The sequence below is a fragment of the Grammomys surdaster genome, unplaced genomic scaffold, assembly GCF_004785775.1.
Source record: "Grammomys surdaster isolate TR1022 unplaced genomic scaffold, NIH_TR_1.0 336, whole genome shotgun sequence".
NCBI classification, from domain to species: Eukaryota; Metazoa; Chordata; class Mammalia; order Rodentia; family Muridae; genus Grammomys; species Grammomys surdaster.
The window spans coordinates 176,585-194,362 of NW_021604755.1; the positions used below are offsets into that span (position 1 = coordinate 176,585).

Consider the following 17,778-nt stretch of genomic DNA (forward strand, 5'->3'; position numbering starts at 1 on the left):
AGAGAGAAGACAGTAAGGCTCCAGACAGTGGGGCTCTAGAGAGAAGATGGTGGGGGCTCCAGAGAGAGAAGACGAGGATCTAGAGCCCTGTTTCCCTCTATATGAACTGCAGTCATGTGTGGACAGAGTACAAAGCTGAGAGCAGGAAGGCTCTTGCATGACACTGGGCCTCATCAGAGCCTCATAGATGGTTCATTTTTAATGGAGACAGTAACCAGGCAAGAAAACAGTAGATTTTTCTACCTTGGACAGTGCTGAGTGAATACCAGGAATAGTGAGCCCAAGCCATGATGTCTTTCTTTCTGGGTAGTCTTCACTCTAAGGATTACTACTGTGCCTGCCATCTTCATGCTCCCAGCCACAACATGCATGCTCATTCTTTATATACCAGAGCAAAACCCCATCTATTTTCATAGTATTCTTATTAATAATTTATAGTGTTCAGGGCTAGCAAGATGGCTCAGTGGATAAAGGTGCTTGCTGCCAAGCCTGATGACCTGAATTTGATCTCTATGACCCACATTGTGGAAGGAGAGAACTCACTTCTGCAAGTTGTTATCTAACTAACTTACACACACACACACACACACACACAGAGAAAGAGAGAGAGAGAGAGAGAGAGAGAGAGAGAGAGAGAGAGAGGATCCCTCCCACATGTGTACATAAACCAAACATATGTAATGAAAAGTTAGAGTTCAGGATATTGAAAAGAATGAAAATGGTATTGAGTTAAGTATTGTTTCAATGGATTGTTTCCATAAGATTTTGTGCTTAATTTTTGAGATTTAAGTGTATGTATGTGTACCTGCTTGTCTGTATGTATATTATGTGTGTGCAGTACCCAAAGAGGCCAGAAGAGGGTGTTAATCCCTTTGAACTAGGGCTACGGGTGGTTGTGAGGCTTCTGAGGACCCAACTTGGTTCTCTGCCAGGGCAGCAAATGCTCTTTAATGTTGGGTCATTTCTTTGCTCCTCTTTTTCCTGGGTCCTTCATGCAGCCAGCCCTTGGCCCACTGAGCCACCAATCTACCAGAGGACTCAGGTTTCTTCCTGCAAGTCCCTACACCTTCTTGATCTGGGTTTACTTCTCTACTGGTGACATGCAGGACCTCAGGCAGTATAAATCCAAACTCTAAAACTTTGAGAGGTTACAGTCATGAATTCCTAGGGACAGGCATGCCAAACCCATCTGCATTCAAGGACTTGACTCAGGTGGAAAAACTCAATCTCAGCTCCTAAGTTCTGTGTGCACAGAGGGCTACAGAGCCAAAGCTCTGGGTCACTGAGGTCACCAGGTCTCCCCAGGGTGCCTCCTTGAGGCCAGCTGACATGAGGTCCTTTTCCCTTGTCCCTAGAAATGCCCCCTATTTTCCTCTGAGTCTTATGTTTATCCAGGATTTTTGTTAGTTTTGGTTTCCTATGTAGTAAGAGTAACTGATTAAAAAAGCATTATTTGTAGTCTTCTCTAAGGGTTAGTTTAAATGTATGTATGTATGTATGTATGTATGTATGTATGTATGTATATATGTATGTAGTTATATCTTTCATGTGGTGTATGAATGAGTGGTGGGCATCTGTGTAAGCATGTGAGGAACTCCTGGGCTGATTTGAGTGTCTTCCTAAACTGCTCCCACTTTATTTACCTATTTATTTGAGACAAGGTCTTGCTAGATAGTCCTGGCTTGCTTAGAACTTACTTTGTAGTGCAGGCTGGCCTAGAACTCAGGGCTAGGGTGTTGGTATTAAATGTGCTGCCTCCCTGGCCTATATGATTCTGTGTGATAAACAGGCTTAGATCGGACACTGTGCAGAGCTAATGCTGTACTATTGAAATGTTAGGAACACACACCTTTTGCTCCTTACCTGCCTGAGGCTGGGAGTGTTTAAGTGGCCACATCCAGCAATATCTAAAGTGACAGGCACAGCAGGATGCTCTCATGAGTGGATAAGGCCTAAGTGACTGGCATGGTGATTTAGCAGAACATCTGGGCACAGTGGCCACAGTATGATGTCAGGGTCACTGCAGAAGTCTGGGAAGTGGCACAGTAAAATAAACCCATGAACTCAGAAGCCTCAGCTGGGCTAGAAGGAGGAATGTCTCTGCCTGGGCTATGTGCCAGCTGTTTCCAGCTGCCAGCAGGGTCAGTGGAGTCTAAGCAAGGCTACAGAGGTCACTGTGTTGATGACGTGGTGTTTAGCTGGGAGACAGTGAGGCAGCCTCCAGGAGGGAAGGCACAGTCCCAGGTCCTGCACTTTGAGTTGCTTCAAGCTTCTCTAGGATTTTATTTCTTTGATGTTTCTGGTTGAACATCAGTGTCATTGTGTGAGCATGTCAAAGGTTTGGAGGGTTACAAAAAAGGGGCAGAAGAAGAGTTCTGGGATCAGCATGTTTGGGAATTCAGCACACAGATCATTCTAATTCGGGCTCCAAGGGAGTCCACCACTATCACTGTTCTTCAGCCTTGTTTAGGATGTCTTTGAAGCTAGTGCCTACACGTCTTCTGTTTTGAGGTGTACTGTTTTCATTGCCCAGTAGTTAGAGTCTGAAAGAGCTGTCCCTGATCATCCAACCCTCAGGTAGTTTCAATAATGTAGCCATGTCTGAGAGATACAAAACAGGGACTCTTCAGAGTGACTCAAGAGGAGGTAAGGATGGAAGAAGGACAATGGGAGACAGCACAGTTTCCAGTTCCTGGCTTTTACATGGGGATCTGAAGTTAAAGGGTTTTCCCATTCATTTAATTGACAGAGGATAATGATGCTTTGGTGGTATATGATCTCCAGTCATGGCCAACCTCTTTCCTCTGTACCTGTAGGCACAGGAGCAGGGTGTGTGGTGGATTTCAAGGTAAGCAATGAGGCAGGCTTAGGTGGAGGGACGCTAGCAGGAGAAGATGGAGATGGAGAGGGGAGGGCAGGGATGCAGAGACAGGTCAGGGATTCAGGGGGCAGGGATGCAGAGGGGAGGGGAGGGATTTGGGGGCAGGGTTGCAGAGGGGAGGGCAGGGGTGTAGAGGGAAGGGCAGGAATGAATAGGGAAGGGCAAGGGTGAAGAGGGGAGGACAGGGATGTAGAGGGGAGGGCAGGGATGCAGAGGGGAGGGCAGGCCCCTACATCCTGGAAACTAATTTCCTAAGGGGCAGAGTGGGAAGGTCTAGATGGAGGTGTAGGCTGGAGAGTGATCAGGGTGCACACCTGTCCAAGCCTGAGGTGCTGGACAAGTCGCTGTCTGCTTGGGCCATGTTTTAGTGACACCTATCACCAGCAAGTTCCTTGGTGTGGATGTCTGGCCCTACACCTCAGTGCTGTGAAACATGTGGAGAGCAGTATCTGAAGACTTTGGTTTTGCTTCACTTTAAGGCCTATCAAGTTCTAACTGGTCACTAGAGATGTCCAGCCATCTTCTTTGTTAAGCTGTCCCTGAGATCAAGAAAATGAATTTTCTTTTGATCTTTTACAATGAATGACCTTTTATAAAATGGCTTGAAAACTGCTTACAAGGTCACTGCAAACCGGAGAGAACAGATTTTGCCCAGAGCACATAATCAATGAGCATGCCCAACCCTGTCCTAACAAACCAAGTACTGACTTTACTCTTACCTGACTCAAATGTCATGGTTTGCTTAAGGGCATGCTGGCGTAATTAGCAGGACTGCCGAAGCACTGCAATTGTACCGTGGGACTGTCGGTCTCTTTAACTGTGGTTAAGTACCACAGATACAAGATTCTGTCCCACTATTTTTATGAGCACAGTTTAGTGATGCTTGCACCATTGGGCAATTCATTTCAGAACTTCTTCTTTTTAAAAATTGTGTGTGTGTGTGTGTGTGTGTGTGTGTGTGTGTGTGTGTGTGTAGAGGTCAGAGGAACTCGTGGGGTTGATTCTTTCCTTTTACCATGAGGGTCTTGGAGGGCAGTGGCACAGCCCCTGGGGACAAGCAGGTGTGGGATAATGTGATGAGTTTAGTTTGGATGTTCTGAGCGAGAACCCTGCAAATGTGATGCTTAGTGGTTCCCTGCAACAGGGCCTGGCCTGGTCCTCTGCATGGTCTCAGCTCATATGAAGTAGTGAGAGTCATTGAATTTAGCAACATTGTCTGCAGGGTAAGGTGTGGAGAGGAGGGTTGGAGATAACCTGGAGAATCAGAGGCGCAGGACACAGGGACAAGTGTCCCTTCTCAGCCGGGAAGGAGGTCGGGTATGGATGGGCACATAATTTGTGTTTTCAGAAAGGGCCTGATGTCTGGCCCTACTTTTTATGTCCCTACCCTGGGTATGTAGCTATTAAAAGGCTAAGGTTGGCCTGTCTGGGGTGGAGACCTTGGAGACGGGTGGACACTATGAACATGGCCTTTTAGAAAGTGCCATAGCGGGGAGAGAGTGGCCTCATGTGCCCACACTTTGTAAGTTCATGGCTCTAGCTGTTTCCTTAACAGGCTTGCAGCTCAGCTACTGGGTCAAGTGACATTTCCCACACTTGGAGGAGGGGCAGGGAAAGCGACAGAGGGAGGTTTGGGGACCAGAGTTCACAAAGACACCTTCTGTTAGTTTGAGGGCTGTGGGGTGCAGTCTCTCAGGGTGGAGGAACTTTCCAGAAACCACTGAATGGGCCTCTGTGGGGAGGCTCTCTTTCCTGCACATTGCACTCCTATCCGGAAACACATGACTTCATCCAGCCCCTGTCAGGATCCCTGAAGTGAGTGGTCAACAGAGTTTGGAGGCCACTTGAAACCCTGGGGTGCAGGCCAACATTAAGCAATAAGGGGCGGGGCAATCAATAACATCACAAACAAGAGATATTGTCTATCTCCAGGATCTTTCCTTACACGGGAAGCCCGACTTACAAAACGAGACCACAGGAAGACATGCTAGCTGCCTTCCCAGGCAATAGGGACTTAAGCCAGAAAAATTCATTTAAAATTATTTTGAAAATTGCAAAACAATCCTGCCTTGGGTGATGATTCTTCCTGTAGTGAAAAGTTTATTTTGGGAAACATTTCCCACAGTGTCATACAATGTATCAGTGGATCCCAACTCTAACAAAGTGCTTTTGGATAATGACAACACCAGTACTGTCTATGTCCTTTCCAAATACCAAATACAAATACTTTAATCTTTGTCTCCTGTATTTACAGGCCTGTACCAAAGACTTTGCCATTGGTAGCCTTGCCCCAAGTCCATGCTGACAGCTCATAGAACTAAGTGACCAAGCCTGGATTATGCTGATTTGTATAAAAAAAAAATAAGTAAAAAAGTAATAAGTAAAAAAAAAAAAGTAAGACTTATCTCCTACTGTTACAGTTACTGGTCCATCCTTCCCACCCCCAACTAATATACCTAGGGTTTTCGTGTCTCTTTGCCTCTTGTGGCCTGAGGCTGGTCCACTTACCACAGTGCAGCAGAGAGGCCAGAACCACCAGAGCAGTGCCAGGGCCAGCAACAGGAAGAGGATCAGCAGTGCAATCGCCAGGATGGAGCCGTCTGACTATGGGGTGAGGAGAGGGTGGTCAGTGAGGTGGAACACGTGGGGTCTTCCCTTTCACCCTCCACCCAACGATGGAAGATTTGAGGCCTAGATTAAGAGCATAGCATACTGCGCCCCTGAGTCAGACTCAGCCTATCACTCAGGGTCAAGGGTGTACCGCACACTCTCTTTAGCTAAGTTTCAAGAGAAAGAGACTTGATATTTCAGGAAGTCCCTAATCTTTATTTTGGGATCATTCTGAATGACCCATCTCACAGAGGTGACTAAAGCATGCTCCTTTGTCCCTGAGTGTTATCCCCATCTTGGGGACAGATTACAGCCCCCAAAGTCTGGGGTTCTGGCTACCTCCTGGGTAATTCAAAATAATCTTACCCTCTACAAAGAAGCCTCCTAGGCTGTGGGTAGGAGGTCTAGAGCCATTATGCCACACAGGATGGGGACAGGGCTATTTCTACCAATCTGTAGGTGAGGGTAGGGTGGCTGTGAAACTGGCAAGCAGCTCCTGGGGCTGTGTGGGGCTGGCAGGCAGCGGAAGTCACTATTAACCACTTCTACACATGCCAAGGCCGTCCTGGGGATGGACACAGTGCAAAGCCTGAAATGCCTGTCAGGTGAGAGTAAACCTAAGTTCCACTTGTCACCAGCTGTCTGTGTTCCGAGGCTGCTGGTTCTGGAAGCACCTGGGACCAGGAGTCTAAGTCTTTCCCCACCAGCCACACAAGAGCCACAGTGTCCTGGGGCCATAAGACACTGCTGTGCACATCAAATGCCACCTGAGTGTAACTGGTAAGTCCCACCTTTGGCCTAAGAAGTCAATCAGGGATATTTTCTTAGATAATAATACAATTAAAAAAGACAACTGCACAAAGTCTTAATGTAGAATTACCAATCTATCAGCTACCATGCTGGAATGTGCTGTCGGATAACATTTAAAGAGAAATAGTTCCTGGGATAAAGAGATTTCTGTGCACCTGAGTCAAGAGTAAGGGGCAGAGACAGTGTCTTTGATATTTACTAACAATCGCAACAATACTTTTTGTTGAGACAGGAATTCATGTATCTCAGGCTGGCTTTGAACTCACTATTGGATGGAGGCTGGTCTTGAACTTCTGATCCTTTCATCTCCACCCCTCCCCCGACAAGTGCTAAAGTGCCAGGATTACAGGTATCTGCCCCACACTGGGCATTTTCACTGACAGTTCATTTATATGTATTGAGATGTTAAAGTACCTTCACTGGCAGGCCAATTTACTTCTTTTTTTAAAAAAATCTGTATTTTCTATTTCCTTTAAAATTTTTTCACAATGAGAAATATCCCAAATGGCTTCTTTAGAATTTTCATGGGGAGGGGTCTCCTCTTGGACATCAGAGTGTGAGCACAGGGAAGCTCGTTCAGTCAGTGATCTGTGGGATACACAGTTGGGTTCAGGAGGAAGGAGGCTTGCAACCCAGCTGTATGCCACCATGACCCCAAGGGAAGTCCAGTCACAGGCTTCCCTCTCAGGCTGTCAGAGGTGTCCCTCTCCCACATCTACACAAGTGGGAGGCTGGGTGACCTGTCCAGGGCGACCCCACAAGTTAGTGGCAGAGCCAAGATATGAGTCACTCCTACTTCGATAGCTCAATAGGGCTCTGGAAGAGGTTTAAAGGCAACTCTCATTCCCTGGAACTCTCTGGAATGTCTTTGACCAAAAAGCCAGGGAACTAAACACCCTTGGCTCCAGCCAGAAAGCCAAGGTTTGGGAGTGTGGAATTGTCTCTCAAGGGAGCCAGGCCTCAGGCTCAGGTGCAGGGCTGGGCAGTCAGAGTGTGGGGTAGGGGGAAGTGAGGTCCTCCTCAGACCATGGCGGGAAGGCCCGCTGGGCCAAGGCATGCATATAGAAATCTGGAAGGGAGCATGCAGTTAGTGGCGTCGGCAAGAAACCATATGTTAGTTAAGGGCCAGTCTTGTGTCCTGTCTGTCTCTGTATTCTAGGTGACTGAGAGAGGGAAGAAAGCTGCTGCCTCTGTATCAACCAACGACAGAAGGAGCACGGGACAGGAGTGAGGGGAGAGGACCAGGCCATCCCATACAAGTGATCACGTCAGACTCTGAGCTGGAGTTTTCCTCTGTTTCCCCATAGCAACCAGCACAGTGAGCATTTCAGATCGTAAACCTGTCTGCACTTGGAATAATAAGTGGTTTGGTCACCAAGAGGCTTATAAAACTGCAGCCTTCCGTAAAGGCTGCAGACTACAGCTATTCACATTATGCACGGCACCCTCCTCCCTTGTTTCTGCCTCAGATAAACTGAAGCGGAGGCTGAGACACTGTGCAGCACGACTCTACATTCCTGTGGAAGATGGGGCAATTTCTGTGGGCAGTGTGGGTGAAGGTGGTGGTGGGGTGGGCTTGGGGAAGGTGGGGAACTTCTAAGGAAGACATCAGGAATGGATAGTGTTGGCTGGCTCTGCTGCAGCCCCTTAGGAGTCGAAAGTCCCCCTAATTGTAATAGAGGAGGAAAAGTGAGTTTAGCAAGGAGCCCTTCCCATATGCCAAGGCATGGATTGGGGTGTTTAAATCTTGTCTTGTCACTTAGAGAAAGCTGCTGCCTAGGTCCCATATGTTTCCTGAAGTTCTCAATGCCACATTTGTAAATGTCGCTATCAAATATGAAAGTCAGAACTTTGTTTTCTAGAAACTTAGAGCTAGAGGTGATAGTCCATCAGGGACTGGAACACACTGCAGGCGTCTATCGTGTCTGTACTCTGTGTTTAGTGGGCAGCTCAGGGACACAGGACCAACGAGACATGACCAAAGTGCTCCGTCTGCGGAGGGGATCTAAATAGCAGGAGGCATGGGTTACTCCATGGCTGTATACCCAGGAGGGAACAAAACATGTGTCTCCTAAAGCACTTACTTACATGCTGATGGGAAGAGGATGGTACCAGTGATAAGAATAATCACTAATAATGTATAAGGGTCATCTTTATTCTTTCTGCGTCCTAGACTAGCACATTTCATTCCTATTGATAATTTGATGAACTCTAAACTCTATTTTCTTATTTTCCCCATTTTATAGTTAAATATACTGAGGTAAGAAGATTCAGAGAAACTTGGAAGGCTTACAGAAAAGGCCATGGTTTTGTTTGCTTTGTTTTGTTTTTCCACATAGTCTTAGAGTCTCTCTGTAGCTCAGGCTGGCCTAAGTTTCCACTCTTTGCACCTCAGCCTCATGAGTGCTAGAGAAGCCAGAATTCAAATGTGGGCAACCTGGCTCCCGGGTATAACCAGCAGGCTCTAGCCCTTAGCATGGTAACCTGGGCCGAAGAACAGTGCCGTGGAACCAGCACTTCACACAGGAGGTGACTCTTGAGTAGGCAGTGTACTGGCTGGTTTTGTGTGTCAACTTAACACAAGCTCAAGTCATCAGAGAGAAAGGAGCCTCAGGTGAGGAAATTAAAAACAGGGGAGGGCCCAGTGCATGATGGGCAGCACCATCCCTGGGCTGGTGGTCCTGGGTTCTATAAGAAATCAGACTAAGCAAGCCATGGTGAGCAAGCAAGCCACTAAGCAGCACCCCTCCAGGTTCCTGCCCTGTTTTAGTTCCTTTCCTGGATTCCTTCAATGATAAACAATGCTGTGGACATCTAAGCTGAATAAACCTTTTCCTCCCCAACTTGCCTTTACAACATGGTATTTCATCATAGCAATAGAAACTCTAACCTGCAGGAGCAAGGAGAGACTGGACTCCTGTTCAGAGGCAAGCTCAGAGTTTGACTTGTGAAGGTGTGAGTGGGAGTTCACATACGGGAGACTCAGCGTGTGTGGAGTCGGGAGGAAGGCAGCTGGACTGGCTGTGAGAGGCCGCCCAGGGCAAAGGAAGGACTGTGTCTACACAGAAAGAGATCCTCCTATCTCCACTCTTCCTCACATGCCAAGGATCAGACTCTGTCTATAGCCAAGAGTTATCTGGAGTATTTCAGAATACACATCAGACTGTGGCCTGGCACTGTAGAAGGTGCCCTGTCTTGTGTTCCGTGCCTTGCCCTGGGCAGACTGCTTTGGCTCCTCTGTATCTGACCTCTAACATCACTCAGTGATCTTGATTTACCCTTGGCCTATTCTGTTTTACATGACACCTGCTCTTTGAGAAGGAGGAGGAGAAGGAGGAGGAGAAGGAGGAGGAGAAGGAGGAGGAGGAGGAGGAGGAAAAGGAGGTGGAGGAGGAGGAGGAGGAGGAGGAGGAGGAGGAGGGGGAGGAAGAGGAGGTGGAGGAGGAGGCAGCAGTTTTTTTCCTGGATGAGCATCTAGAGGGTTCAGGGGCTGCCACTGCACAGAGCTTGACTCTGGACCAGTGTGTGCTGGGCCTCTGCCCTGCCTGTCCACCAGGCCTTTGTGGGCATACTGAGGGCCCAGTGGAGCCATTTGGGCCAGTAACTGCCCTCAGGTAACTGTGTCTGCCAGATCCTGTCTTAGCTGGTTGTGTTAAGTCAGGCCATGCCCTACTGTAAGTTATTACATATTAGAAATGACTGTGCTTTCTAATTTTTAAGTCTGTGCATTGCTTTAGAAGACTTAATTTTTCCAGTATCTTTTGACTCCATTTTGAGGGAGAAGGATAAATGCACCTCTTGTATGGACCAGAAACAGCACCATCTGTCAGGCATACCCACCTAGCATGGACTGATGCATGACATCTTCCTGGGCAGAGATAGAGCCACCCTATAAGTCATTGGAAATGAATTGACATTGTAGGGGGTCATGGATCTATTAAAATCATATTACGGAAACCAGGCCCAAGAAGTTATTAGACACATCAGACCAAGGGAAGGGTGTAACTCCTTCCTCTGGGCCCCATAAAATGGTGAATACATAATACTTAGCTGGTATGGCTCCACACCAATCTATTGTCTAATGCATGTTGTATGTGTATCACAGACCAACAAGCAAGGAGCTCCCTGACTGTCTGTCTGTGGAGCTTCAGCTTGTCTTGGTTCCCTGCCTTTGACATTGTCTATTCTATGAGAATGCCTGCCCATCCACCTCTTCACTCATTTGTTCCTGGACCTAAACCCACTATTTCCAGCTTTAGACGCTGGCTCTGCCTTTCACTCCCAGCTGCAACACTGATGCTCACAGGCTGAGACTCCAGCAGCAGCCCGCTTTGGGCGCTGGTTCAATTCTTAAATACTCTCTTGCCATACTTCTGAGACTTCCTGACTCTGATGCAGGCTCTTTAACTTGTATTTATTCTGTAAACCACATACATGCATGTAGGTATATGGATTGTGTGCTGTGTGATATGAGAGATAATATTAGTCATGAAGATTGACATAAAAGAATCTGCATTTGTCACAGCCAGACTACCTGGGTAGGTGGGTTATAAAACAAATTGCTGTCATTGAAATAGTTAAACTATGTGAATTGTTGTTATTCAATAAATGCTGACACTGAAGGAAGACACAAAGTTGTTTGTCTATATTTTTGACACTAGTGCCAAAGTGAAGTAAGTTATCAAGGCACCAGCCCACTGGGGTATACCTTCCAGCTATGGAGTGCTGAGTTTTTTCCAATGGGCAATTTCAAGCCTGGTCCACCCTAAACTCACAGAGCAGATACACAGTCAGGTGGCATTAAATCCAAAGGTGAGAGGTACTCAGCTGTGCTCCCTTCTCAGGAGCACAGTGCAGCTAGATTAGCATTCTGTCTGTCAGATTCCACTGGCTTCTCTAGGCTCACAAAGTGACGGCATCCTTTCTCTTTAAGACAAGATATACAAGAGGATTTAGATAGGCATTTGGAACAACGGATTGATGGTCTTTATCTTATTCAAATTATTGGAAGGAGATTTAGAGTTTAAGAGTAAGGAGCTATCTTGAGTGTCATGCCAAATACCATTGGATTCGTGTTACTTCTAAAATTTACAGCAGTAGTCATTATAATTAGGAAAAAGTTTAAAGACACTTGTAGTATATTTGGCATAATTCTAACACCTCTCTGGATGCTTTAATTTTGCATAGTGAAATTATGAATTTAAAGAATGCTGCTCTGCTGAACATTGATGCAGCAGATACTGCTAATAAAATTACCCATGACCTGAGGTCAGTATTTCTATTTTGGTCAAGCTTCAAGAATGGCATATATAGCTTGATCATGCTAGCCCTTTTTGTCCTGGGAATATTTTTATTCCTGGCCATCATGTTAAAGCTTGTCTTTAACAACAACAACATGTTGCCAGCCATAGTACATGGCTTGAAACTGAAACTGGACCCCTAGACAGAATTATTAAATTAACAGGCTGGCAAGCAAAGGACAGGTAAGATCCTGCACAGAGTCTTACCAACCTAAGACATAAATGCATTGCTTTTGATAATGCATATTCCATTATGGGTAAGGAAGGCATTCTTGTCAGAACAACCTAAGACAGGCTCAGTCTTATTTATGAAATAAAAAAAGGGGAGAGGCGGAGAGCTTTTGGGGCTGGTTGGCAAGAATCTGACATTGGCCAAGGACAAGGAAATGAGCTGCTTGGCAGGAATATGACACTGGCCAAGGACAAGAAAGTAGGCTTCAGGCAGGAATCTGACATTGGGCTAGAATAAAGAAGTAATTTCAGGCAGGAATCTAAATTTTAGGCTAGAACAAAGAAGTAGGTTTCAGATATGAAAATGACTTTGGGCTAGGACAGGGAAGTTGGCTTAGATATTTTGGGCATCCTGAAAAGCCCTTAGAAACAGTGATCATGAGAGTGTTCACAGAATTTTGTTTATTGTCTTGTTTGTTCTTGACTATTTGTGTTTATTGTCTTGCTTGTTCCTTAACTATTTGCATCTATTGTATTGCTAATTCCTCAGCCTAGAACTGACCTTAATACTTGCATGTAATTAAAATGGTATAAAAGCAAAAAGGAGGAAGGGGGAAGGGATAGGGGGTTTCTAGGGAGGGGAAATGGGGATGGCATCTGAAATGTAAATAAATAAAATATCCAATTAAAGCAAACAAACAAGCAAGCAAACAAACAAAGACAAGGAGGGCTTTCTCCCGTGGAATGGGTCTCGAGTTGGGCCAGCCATTTGTTGGTCATTCTCTCAATCTCTGCTCCATCTTTATCCCTGTGCATCTTATAGACAGAACAAATTTTGGGTTGAAGGTTTTGTGGGTGGGTTGATGTCTCCCTTGCTCCACTGGAAGTGGAGGTAGCCACTTTAGTCTCTATGTCCCCTGCTGGTAGGAGTCTCAGCTAGGGTCACTCCCACAGACTTCCAGGAGCCTCCCCTGTTTCAGGTCTCCAGCTAGACCCAGAGATGCTTCCTCATCGATTTCTGTTCTCACTCCCAGCTCTCTCTCCATCTCTGTTCCCCTCCTCACCCCGTTCTCTTCCTCCATCCACTTCCAATGACTATTTTGTTTCCCCTTCTGAGTGAGATTCACATATCCTTGCCTGACATTATTAATGCTACTCCACTATGCTTGCAGACAGGAACCTAGCGTAACTGTCTCCTGAGAGGCTTCATCCAGCAGTGGATGAAAACAGAGACAAAGACCCACAGCTAAACATCCAGTGGAGCTTGGGGAGTCTTGTGGAAGAGTGGGGAATAAAATTGAGCAAACCAGAAGGGTCAAGGACACCATAAGAAGAACTATAAAGTCAACTAACCTGGGTCCATGGGGGCTCATAGAGATTGGGCCACCAACCAAAGACCATGCAGAGGCTGGACCTAGGTCCTCTATACATTTGTAGCATATGTGTTATTCATATGGGTTCCTAACAACTGAAGCAGAAGCAATTTCTGTCTCTGTTGCCTGCTACTGGATCTCCTTCCCCTAACTGGACTGCCTGGTTGGGCCTCAGTGGGAGATGATGTGCTTAGTCTTGCTGCGGCTGAGTGTCTCAGGGCAGGTGGTACTCATGGGGTGCTTCCTCTTCTCTGAGGAGAAGGGGAGGGGTAATGGGAGGAGGGATTTGTAAGGGTGGGACTGGGAAGAGAGGAGGGACAGAGTGGGGGGCTTTGATCAGGATGTAAAGTGAATAAATTAATTAATGAAAAAAACCTCAAGAAGGGCATTGTGTTGAAAGGTAAAGATTTGCAAGCATAACAAATGAAACCTTCTCATATCTGGTGAGTAGAATCTAGGGATTTGGATTTCTTACAGTGCGGCGTGGGGTGAGGGTTGTGGAATCATGCCTGGGCTTGTTTGCTGTGGGAGACAGAGGCCTCTGGATGATACAAAACCCAGCACTTCTGCTCTTTTCTGTTTTGTTTTGGGAGTTGCCTTAGTAAACGGAGGAGGAATTAGCAGGAGGCTGGGGTTGTTCAATGTAAAGAAATGTGAAACCCAAGTCTTCAAGCTGGGCTTGCGCTGGGATTCGGCCTGATGCCCTCGGTCTGGGGTTTTCCTGCAGGGCCTGAAAACTGTGCCAATTAAGGCTGGACCATTTCTTCTTTACTCCTGAGGTTTCCTCCTGTGTCGGGGTGGAGTGTGTGTGACTCCAGGTCTGTTACTTCCCTCTACTCACATAGCAAGAAAGGTAAGAGCACAGGGCAGGCCTGGATCTGCCTTGTCTCTTGTGCATGTGCTGCCCCAGGGTAGATTGCTCTGGCTGGCCTACTCCAGAAGGTTTTGTGGAGCCTGGTGCTTTCATGAGCTCTCTAGATTAAGAGGGGGAAGAAATCTTCCTAGGGCCTTAGCAAGCAAGGGGCCCCAAATTCTAACTAAGCAGCTTTGAGTAACTCACTCAGTGACTAGTGTCTTTGATGGCCACATCCATGCCCAGCCTGGGTTGATAAACCTGTTCAACACAATTCCAGCGTTTTCAGTCACACTCAGCCAAGTTTTACCCCCACAGCCTAAAGACAGTATTGAGATTCTCCTATGTCAGTTCCCTCACAACTGAGGCAAATGGAAGGGACACTTTACCATCCGTGTCTTTAACCTTAGCATCAGTCCTGGTGATTGCAGCCATAGAGTTTTGAGAAACTTGTTTGTGTTCTAAGAGATGGGGCAGCAAGTAGTGGTTTGCAGCAGTTCCGTGGTCTCTGCTAAGTTTTATAATCTCAATGCTAAGAATTATCTAAGCCACTTGTGTTTTCAGGGGCTGTCCTGTCTGGCAGACACTTCACATTTAAAATAGGTAGGATTCTTATCCCTTTCTGCTGGTGACCCCTGAGCTGACCTTGAGTCTCCATAGGGCAACTGAGGGCAGGCTGAGGACATGGGGGATCCCTTCTTCTCTTCCTTCCACTTTCTCCCCTTGTCTGTTACTAAGCTGGTTGACTCTGAGACACCACTGAGAACCCCAAAGAGAAATAGACCCTCCCTCTGGCCAAGGCCAGCTCTGCCCACCCGCCTGTGACTTGCACAGCAATCTGCTGGTTCTAACTGGAGCTAACTGGAGCTGGGTCTGGTGAGGGGGCATGCTCAGTCAGGGGCTATGAGCATGTCAGCTGAGCTCTGCTTCAATGCAGAGTCAGCAGAGGGCAGCAGGGTAGAGGGGCTCAAAGGGCTGCACCCCCCCCCCATTGACTCTGGCTCTCTTCTCCCTCTGGCCAGGGCTGTGCTCTGTAAGAGTCACATTCCAGGGCTCCGAATAGGAATGCAGAGCTTTTCTAGCTGGCTGCTCAGAGCCCTGCTTCCTGCCCAGACAGAACCAGTGGAGCATGGGCAAATTTTATTTTGAAAGATGAAATTTAAGTCATTTTATTGCTGCTGAGAAGCTCTGGATGGGCAAAGCTGGAGACCAGAATCCTCTCTCTTGGAGCTGTGTCTTCTGCTGTTGTTTCTGGCTGATCTGCCATCCCTGTCCCCTCATGTCACTGGAAGTCTATACCCCGCACCTGTGTCTGTTGGCCCACCCCTCACCATCTCTTATCCTTCCTTTCCAGATTCTTCCCAGGCTTCTGCTGGCATGTGGCTTTGGAAAAGCCAGCACCTCTACGGAGCCATCCTTCCCACTCCCCTTCCCTCTCCTGCCGTTAAGAAATCTTTGATTTCCTTAACTATTAGCTCAACCATTCTGAAGTCTTCATCTTGGTTGCATTAGGGTGCCATGAGGTCTGGTTATTGGGTCGTGTGTCGTGTGCCTCACAGGCTCATCCCTGGTCTGTTGATTTCTTTCTAGCCCTTTGAGAAGTGGCGTTGTTGTTGTTGTTGTTGTTCCCACTGACATCACAAGCACAGTGGTCCAGGCTGAGATTTCATTTCCCCCTCAAACCTGCTTGCTCTCATCCTCTGTCAACTCCAGCTGGAAACCTGAAGTTAACTGAATTTTCTTTTTCTACCATTTTCTCTCCCCAATTATCATTTGCCAGTGTATCCTGTTCCTCTGACCCACATCCTAATTCAACCTGTCTCTACCCCCCTCCACTGCCAGGTCAGGTTTAGGATCCAGATGTCCTTCCTTACAGATGCAAGATACACCCCAGGTTTTCAGTATTTCTCTCTCCACTCAGCACTGAAACTCCTAACCTGTTCCTCCTTAGCCTCTTGTCAGTGACTACAAATATTCCTAGCATTTGAGAATTTAGGGGCAATGACACACCCCTCTCTTTAAAAAAGGACAGTTGCATGTACATACAAGTTCACAAGTTTCTTACTAAAAGTTCAGGGAATCCATCAAATCTGTAGAACTCAGACCCCCTTGAGCATTCTGGGTACACAGTTCTGGTTTCTCCTCACAAGCCTTTTCTTCACTGCCCTCCAAACTCCCTTCTTACTTGGTGCTTTGGCAAAGCTCAGTGGGACCTGGTGCTGTGTCCACTTTGCTTTTCTCCCAGTTTCTTCCTGAAATACCTTTTCTAACTTTCATTGCCTGGACAACTGATTTTTGGTGCTAGCTAAGACAAAAGTCTCTAACACTTATAAAGCAACTACTATGTGCTTGGCCTTCTCAAGGCACTCCAAAGGTACAGAAGATGGTAGTTTTTTTCAATCACAAACCACATAGCCGGACAGGGAAGACAGAGTAGAGAGTGTCACTGCTGAACTCTAGGAGTTGTGTTTACAATAATTCTGTCTTTGGATTTACTGTATCTTACAACAGCGGTTCTCAACCTTCCTAACACTGAGACCCTTTAATACAGTTCTTCATGTTGTGGTGACCCCAACCATAAAACTATTTCGTATTTCTCCATATCAGTAATTTTGCTACTGTTATGAATCGCAGTGTAGATATCAGATATGCAACCCTCAAAGGGTCTTCGACCCACAGAATGAGAACTGCTGTCTTACAGGGATTCTTTTCTTCTTTTAGGCACAGTACAGTGTTTCAAATGGAATGACTTGTCCAAAGGAATGATTGAGAATGGTCACTTAACTGTCAGCTAGATAGGAAGAAATGAGAATTTAGCAGGCAATGCCTGTCATGTGTCTCCTGAAGCTACATCCCTGCCACAGACCTTTGCTGGAAATAACCCTGCCAGCCTCTCGTAGAGAGCTTGGTTTTGGACTCAGAAGGTGACAACACCCTACAGTGCAGTGCAGGTAAGACACAAGCCAGGGCACAGTCTGTGGCAAGTCCAGACAGTCCTTGGCTGGCCTTGGGAGTAGAGTGAAACTGGGGGGCTGGGAGTGGAAAGAGGGGAGGGCGTTCTGGAAGGAAGATGAACCATAGGTTCACGTACAAGGCACAGGTAGGGGTAGAGCAGAGTACAGAATGCAGGATGCTCACACACAGTATCTGTGGCAAATCGGATTCATCCCAACATTTTAATGGCTTCCAGGTCTTCTTCTTGAAGACACATTTGGCATATATCTAGGCTGGGCTTGGACCTTCTGTGGTGATCTTAAGAACTTCAAGCGTTAGGGGTGCCTTTTCTAAGTCCATGAATTCAGGTAAAATGAGACTGCTTTCATGCTTGAGAGCAAAGCTGCTTTCCTGACGTTGGGTTTCGCTAAAAAGAATCCTAGGAATATTTTGGTTGTCACTTATTCAAGTACTTTTTAATCTTGGAAGAAACTGAACACAACATTAAGCTCCCTGCTCTGGGCGCTGAGTGAATGAACACCTGCCTCTGCAGCCACAGGAAGGCAAAGGAATGCGGGTGGGTTCCTGCAGCTGGGGAGCTAGGGCTCCAGTGCATATGGTGACACAGCTGTCCTGGGACAGGGCAGGTGTTTATCCCGTGAGACTTCACTACTCTATAGGGGAGAGAGGGAAGGATGTGCTTGCTTTGGGGGTCTAAGGTGATATGATTTGTGTCAGTCTCAAGTAAGATCTTCTTTACAATTAAAAAAGTTAAAACTCACTTGTGTGTGTATGTGGTTTCTGTGTGTGGTGGTGGGTGGTGTAGTGTATATGGTATGTGGTGTA

The 17,778-nt window shown here is 46.7% G+C and overlaps 1 protein-coding gene across 1 annotated transcript in view; it reads right to left on the minus strand.

Annotated features, from left to right (window-relative positions):
- Positions 1–17,778, minus strand: part of Antxr1 (ANTXR cell adhesion molecule 1) — a 197,714-nt gene that overhangs the window by 71,924 nt on the left and 108,012 nt on the right. Inside the window, exon 13 of the mRNA XM_028778462.1 lies at positions 5,390–5,485. Within this exon, the coding sequence (XP_028634295.1) occupies positions 5,390–5,485 (96 nt within the window). The remainder of the gene's footprint in view (positions 1–5,389; positions 5,486–17,778) is intronic.